The sequence below is a fragment of the Thecamonas trahens genome (genome assembly GCF_000142905.1).
Source record: "Thecamonas trahens ATCC 50062 unplaced genomic scaffold supercont1.31, whole genome shotgun sequence".
Lineage (NCBI taxonomy): Eukaryota > Apusomonadida > Apusomonadidae > Thecamonas > Thecamonas trahens.
This window is the reverse complement of record NW_013657649.1, coordinates 176,304-182,874: the sequence shown is the minus strand read 5'-3', so window position 1 is coordinate 182,874 and position 6,571 is coordinate 176,304. Positions and strand designations below refer to the sequence as shown.

General features: G+C 61.1%; 4 protein-coding genes across 4 annotated transcripts in view; 1 reads left to right on the top strand and 3 right to left on the bottom strand.

Moving 5' to 3' along the window:
• Positions 1 to 37, bottom strand: part of AMSG_07158 (uncharacterized protein) — a gene marked incomplete at both ends in the record, with an annotated part of 2,709 nt that extends 2,672 nt beyond the window's left edge. The window contains one exon of the mRNA XM_013901162.1: positions 33 to 37. Within this exon, the coding sequence (XP_013756616.1) occupies positions 33 to 37 (5 nt within the window). The remainder of the gene's footprint in view (positions 1 to 32) is intronic.
• A 584-nt stretch (positions 38 to 621) lies between these two features.
• AMSG_07157 (flagellar associated protein) lies at positions 622 to 3,779 on the top strand. The gene is made up of 2 exons (XM_013901161.1): positions 622 to 640; positions 1,107 to 3,779. Exons 1-2 carry the CDS (start codon positions 638 to 640, stop codon positions 3,747 to 3,749), a joined length of 2,646 nt encoding a protein of 881 aa, XP_013756615.1. The 5' UTR covers positions 622 to 637; the 3' UTR covers positions 3,750 to 3,779.
• A 49-nt stretch (positions 3,780 to 3,828) lies between these two features.
• On the bottom strand, positions 3,829 to 4,583 carry AMSG_07156 (uncharacterized protein; the record flags this gene model as incomplete). The annotated part of the gene is made up of 2 exons (XM_013901160.1): positions 3,968 to 4,583; positions 3,829 to 3,919 (listed from the first exon to the last, which is right to left on the bottom strand). The coding sequence occupies exons 1-2, from the start codon at positions 4,432 to 4,434 to the stop codon at positions 3,829 to 3,831; spliced, it is 558 nt and encodes a 185-aa protein (XP_013756614.1). The 5' UTR covers positions 4,435 to 4,583.
• A 249-nt stretch (positions 4,584 to 4,832) lies between these two features.
• AMSG_07155 (Cox15 protein) lies at positions 4,833 to 6,239 on the bottom strand (the record flags this gene model as incomplete). The annotated part of the gene is made up of 2 exons (XM_013901159.1): positions 4,833 to 5,893; positions 6,131 to 6,239. 2 exons carry the CDS (start codon positions 6,237 to 6,239, stop codon positions 4,833 to 4,835), a joined length of 1,170 nt encoding a protein of 389 aa, XP_013756613.1.
• Positions 6,240 to 6,571: the final 332 nt, after the last annotated feature.

The window sequence follows — 6,571 nt, the reverse complement described above, 5'->3', positions numbered from 1 at the left end:
GGTACCAATAAAGGCGTAGTATGAGGATCCACGCCATTTTACACGCAAGCTCAGAAAAAGCATTCTTAGGTCTTTTACTTGTTTTGTGATTTTGAGTTAACAATCAATATGACAACCCCTGCGCAGTGGTATTTTACTTATGTGTCTGGCGCGGGCGGGAATCAAAGACATTGGGCATTGGAACATTTCATTGGGCGGTTCGCATGTATGTCTTGTGCGGTGTGGGGGACACCGCAGCTGACAAGTTTTGGTGGTTCCAGCCCGCCGCCCCCCGAGAGGGAGGGGGGGGGGGGGGGGTCGGGAGAGGGAAGAGCTGTCCGGCAAACGATGAAAGCCATTGAGAGAGTCAACGGTGCGGGGCAAGGGCCCGATTATGGCAGTGATGGGTATGGTGATGATGCGGCATGACATGGCAACTGAGGAACATTACCATTACTGGATGACAGAGGGTGACCGGAACAATCATTGGCACCTTCATCACCAACACCATCATCGGCACCATGGTTGTCGTGTACAGATGAGCGGTGATGATGTCGTCGTTGGCCAACCGCTGGCTCACCACCGTCGCAGGGCCACTCCCTTGAACCCATACCAGAGCCATACACAGAGCCACACTTGACACCGCCCACCACTCACCATGGTACGTACTCTACACACACACAACACACACACATGTGCATACATACACATGCATACCATCCATATGTCCTCCCTCCCTCTTCTCCCCCCCCCCCCCCTCTTCTCCCTCCTACACACGTTGCCCATGGACAGTCCCCTGAGAACGATCACCACAACCACAACCACCACAACCACCACAACCACCACAACCACCACAACTCACAACACAACCATACACAACACACAACACAACATTGGCTATGACATGCTGCTGGTCGTGGGGCGTGTGGTTGGTCTGGCTGGCGCCGATGCTATTCCTTGGCGCGGACGGGCGGGGGGACCGGACGGCGGCGCTAACGGCTGTGGGCGGGAACGGCGGGACGGTAACGGGTGGGGTCGGACGGGGTCGGACGGGGTCGGACGGGGTCGGACGGGGTCGGACGGGGTCGGACGGGGTCGGACGGGGTCGGGCGGTGGTGGGAGAACAGGCGGAGCCGGGCTCGGCGACTACGAAAGAGCTGGAGGAGCTCGGAATCGAGGCTTCGGCGTTTGAGGCGCTGGAGCGGGACTTTCAGGAGACGCTGCAGCAGCTGGTGGGCGACTCGTCGCTGGCCAAGTTTCGGCAAGAGTATTCGAAGCTCCACCGAGCGCTCTCCAAGTCATATGCATCAGAGAAGCGACTGCTGAACCGATGCAAGGCGCTGCAGGGCGAGATTGTTTCCAACTCGGCCAAGGTCCAGCAGGCGCTCAAGATGTCGCAGGAGGACCAGAAGACCATTGCGCAGTTGACCAAGGAGATCGAGAAGGCATGGAAGATGGTGGATGTAGCCAACGCCAAAGAGGCCAAGGCCAAGGAGACGATCAACTCGCTGCGGGAGGCCATCGACAAGCTCAAGAAGCTTGTGGAGCAGGGCGCTGGGTTCTCGATCGGACAGGAAAACTCAGTCAACGAGCTGTTCCGGGTCAAGGAGGAGCTGCAGAAGGAGGTGGACCTGCATGTGGCCAAGATCAACCAGCTTCGGCTGGACATCAATGCCGAGCGTGAGCGCACCTCGCAGTTGCAAGCCGAGAAGGCCGCCGCCGAGCAGCAGATCACCATGCTGCAGGAGGCGATCCGGACTCGGGTGGTCGAGTTTGGCCGCGAGACGCAGGAGAAGCAAAAACTGAACAAGGAGCTCGACGACCTGCGTCGCGAGCTCGCGAGCTCGCAGGACGAGATCAATGCCAAGAACGAGTCGATTGCGTCGCTGCAAGACCAGCTGCAATACACGCTCGCCGAGGTCGACCAGCAAAAGGCCGAGGTCGAGAACTATCAGTCGCTGCTCGGGCAGATGGAGTCGAACGAGGCTGCGGCCAAGGACGCACTCAACAAGGCGCATGAGACCATTGTGCAGCTGCAGGGCAACGCTAAAGAGCAGAACAATCTGCTCGACCAGCACAAGGCTGAGATCGAGCGGACTCGCAAGCTCGTCCGTGACGAGCAGCGCAAGTACGCGGCGCTTCAGGAAAAGGTGGTCCAGGCCAAGAACGCCCGCAACGTGGTCGAGGCCGAGAAGGCCGACCTGCTCAAGGCCATCACCGAGCTCAACCACCAGCTCGAGCTCGAGACGCTCGCCAAGCGCGAGCAGGACCGGGTCATCTCGTCGCTCTCAGCACAGACGAGCAAGCTCAAGAAGGGGACGGAGAAGGAGCGGACCAAGACCGATGCCCAGAAGGAGGTCGTCCGCAAGCTCGCCAACGACCGCAAGGTCCTCGAGACCCACATCGACAAGTACAAAAAGGCGGCGCAGGACCACCGCAAGAAGATCCACGAGCTCGGGCTCAAGAAGGACAAGTTCCGCTCGCTCACCATGGAGCTCTCGACTAAGCTGCTGCAGACGCAAGAAGAGCTCAAGATCAAGGACCTTGTCATCTTTGACAAGAAGAAGAAGCTTCGCGAGGCCAAGGTCAAGCTCAAGCAGCAGCAGATGCTGTACGAGGCGGTGCGGTCGGACCGCAACCTCTACTCGAAGCAGCTCATCGAGGCACAGGACGACATTGCCGAGTACAAGCGCAAGTTTGACATTCTCAACCACCAGATTGACCAGCTCAAGGAGGAGATTGTCGTCAAGGAGCAGGCCATCTTTACCGAGCACATGACCCACATGCGGGTGCAGAAGGACTTTGCTGCCAAGCAAATTCAGCTCTCGGTCCTCGGCTCTCAAATCTACGAGGCTCGCAAGTTCCAGCAGGCCCAGGCCGAGGAGCTCTCCAAGCTCAAGCACATCATCAACGAGGCCGACACCGAGCGAATGCGCCAGAAGAAGGCGCTCGAGGCCGCCCGCAACGAGCGTGACATCCTCGGAACGCAGCTCATCCGGCGCAACGATGAGCTCGCCCTCCTCTACGAGAAGCTCTCCATCAACCGCTACACTCTCGAAAAGGGCGAGAAGCAGTATGCGCAGCGGGTCAAGGAGATTCGCGCCCTCAAGTCGAAGAACAAGGAGCTCCGCCGCCAGCTCAAGCTGCTCGACGGGCAGACAGCCCATGTCGACTCGCTCAAGATGGCCGTCTTCCAGCTCCAGCGCGAGCTGCTGCAGGAGCGCAACAGAGTCAAGGCCCTTTCGGAGGAGCTGGAGAACCCGATGAACATCCATCGCTGGCGCAAGCTCGAGGGCACCGACCCGGACAAGTACGACCTCATCCGCAAGATCCACACTCTGCAAAAGCGGCTCATCGCCAAGACCGAGGAGGTTGTCGAGAAGGAGCTTCTCATCCAGCAGAAGGAAAAGTACTACATCGAGCTCAAGAACGTCCTCGCACGCCAGCCGGGCCCCGAAGTTGCCGAGCAGCTCAACGTCTACCAGGCCTCGCTCAAGGCCAAGACCCGTGAGCTCAAGGCCCTCGCCGCAGAGCTCAACATGTCTGTCGCTCAGGTCAACGAGTTCAAGTACGAGAACGAGCGCCTCGCCCGCGAGCTCAACTCGGTCAAGAAGCGATTCTTTGAGATGAAGAAGAAGGAGACTCGCCGCAAGCGCGCCGCCGCAGAGGACAAGGCCGCTGCCGCTCCCACAGCCTCGCCTGGTAAGATTCCGGTCCAGCCCGACCCGGATATGCGTCGGTTTGCCGGCGGCGGCTTTGCCATCCAGTGATCCACTTGCGTAAAACGAACGCCCTACCCATCGATCGCCACTGTGCTCTGCACCATCCCACCATGCACATGTATGTCCTTTATGGTCTTGTTGTTGGTGTAAGCGGCGGAGGCATGCCCGGCGACATCCGCCCGGACACAGTCCCGGACACGGGGTCGTCTGCGTCGACGCTGGGAGGTAGCGGGACGGAAGCGGAAGGAGGGGGAGGATCGGGAGACGCGGCCGACGAGGCCGTGCCTTCGCTGCCAGCGGTGCCAGCAGCAACCGCCGACGCCCGCTGCGCCCGCGATCCGTGGCGCCGGCGGTACTTGTACAGCTCCGACTGGCGAATAACCTCCTCAGCCTTGATAAAGTACTTGTTCTCCATACCCATCATCGTGAGGGTGGAGAGAGCGGACATCCACGATGCGCGCTCGGCAGCCGACCGGGCGCCAAGGCCCCAGACCTTGTCGCGGGCTACAACTTCAAAGTAGTACACATTGCCCTTGCGGCGCTTTGAGCCGGCAGGCGCCGCGCTCTTGCGGACGATAGCATCCTCCAACGAGATGGACTGGATGGCCTTGCTCGCGTTTGGCGACTGGTAGTACCACAGCATCGCCGCCTCGAGCACAAACCATCGGACCGAGTAGTTGCGATTGACCTCGCCGCGCTTGAGCAAATACCCACACATCGAGACCTCTGCCATGGCGGCAAGTTGGGCTGGTGTTGGGCCTCCCGATGTAGTAGTCTCCGCGACGGTGCGCTCGTCGGTGTCTCCGTCTGTCTGCGTGTCCGTCTGTGAGCAGTACCAGGGAAGCAACGCAGCACGACAGGAAGGGGGGAGGGAGGGAGGACGGGACGGGGTAGGGGGGGGGGGAGTGGTCAGGTGTATGCGCGTACACGCGCTGCCTCTGCTTCTGCGTCCGCAGGGTGCGATGGCGTGGTGTGGCTGGAGCCCGAAACGCGGCGGACCGCACGCAGACAGCAGTGGGTGTCGGGTGACGGGCTAGGCGGAGCGAGGTTGGCGAGGGCGATGAGAGAGCGGAAGGGATGCCAAGGTTTAGTGGAGGGGGGGAAGGGGGGCATGATCAAGCATGATCACGGTCAGATGCGGACGCGGCGAAGGACATGGAGGAGCCAGAGGAGCGAGGAGAGGAGGGCAACCGAGCCGGCCTGATGCATGGCGGCGAGCTTGACAGGCACAAACATGAGGAGGGTGGAGATGCCGAGTGAGGCCTGGGCGACAACAAGGGCAGCGGCGGCGTTGGTAGCGATCTTGGCCGGCCGAGGAAGCGGGAGGCGCGAGGCGTATGCCCACATGGCAAGGACGCCCGAGGCCGTGGTGAGGCCAAGGAGCCGATGGTTGAACTGAACCATGACGTCGTTCTCAAACACGTTGCGCCAGAGCGGCAGATCGTCACGCACAATGTCCGACGGGATGATGGAGCCACCCATCAACGGGAACTCGTTGTAGACCAGGCCAGCATCAAGGCCGGCCACAAACGCGCCCGAGACAATGGTTACGCCCAGAACGCCGAGGAGGGCGGTCGACTTGTTGCGGAGAACCGAGAGCGCGCGCGGCGCAAGCTGGGCCGCGTTCAGCGGCGGCGAGCCCGTGGTCCCGACGTTAAACATGGTCCACAGCATGGCCGAGTAGATGGCCAGCGCCGACGAGAGGTGGGCGGCGAGGCGGTACTGTGAGACTCGCGGCGGGGCGTTGCCCGAGGCGTCAAACTCGTCCTTAAGGCCAGACTTGACCATGTACCACCCCAGCAGGCCCTGGCCGCCGATCATGGCGCCGATGGCGAGCAGAGCCTTCTTAAGCGGGGTCGTGAGCACACCGCGGGCCCAAAAATAGCCCATGGGCAGGACAAAGGCGGCACCGATGAGGCGCCCGAGCATGCGGTGCGAGTACTCAAAGTAGAAGATGCGCTTGAACTCGTCGACGGTCATGCCCTTGTTGAGGATCTCGTACTCGGGCGAGTCCTGGTACTTGGCAAACTCGGCGGCCCACTCTTCGTCGGTGGAAGGCGGGAGCGATCCGGTAACCGACCAGGTGGTCATGGAGAGGCCCGATTCGGTCAGCCGCGTCACTCCGCCCAGCACCACCATGCCGTAGACCAGGCCCGATGTGACGCCGAGCCAGTTACGGACAGCCTTGGATCCTCCCCATCCCTGGACCTGCGTCTGCGCCTGTGCCTGTGCCTGTGCCCGCGCACGCACCGACGTCGTCAGCATCCGCACCGGCGCCGACGACACGGTCGTCCTCGCCGACGCCAAAGTGGCCAAGGACCGACTCGCATGCGCCACGACAGCCGACTTGGGCATGCTCCTGGTGGCCATCGCCACGGCATTCTGCCCCAGCAAGCCCCCAGCCTGTGCTGCAAAGACTCTGCCCGCACCCTGGCTCCCTGCCAGGCTCTGCATCGCCCGCATCGTCCGCATCACCGCGCCGCCAGCTGTCGTCAGACGCTGACGCGTCGCCCCGACTCCGCCTGCTCCGCGAGCCATGGTCCGAGTCGCTGTCCTACCTCCAAGTTGTGCTGCCCGGCTGCCGGCAAGCGTCCGAAGTGTGCCGATGACTGTGTGGCGCCACATGATGGGGGAGGTGTCGGTGAGTAGTGGGTGGAAGTGGAGTGAGTGGTGGGTGGTGGACGGGAGGGGGGGGGGCTCATGGCCGCACTCTCGCAAAAGTGAATTTTTTCCGAGTACACCTCTCCACTCTGGCTGACATCCATCCTCTTTAACTCTATTTTATCCTATCTCCTTCCTTTTTTATTTTTTAACTTTACTTTTGGAGCGATCCAAAAGCACAAGACTAGTCTTCTATTTTTTTATCACTC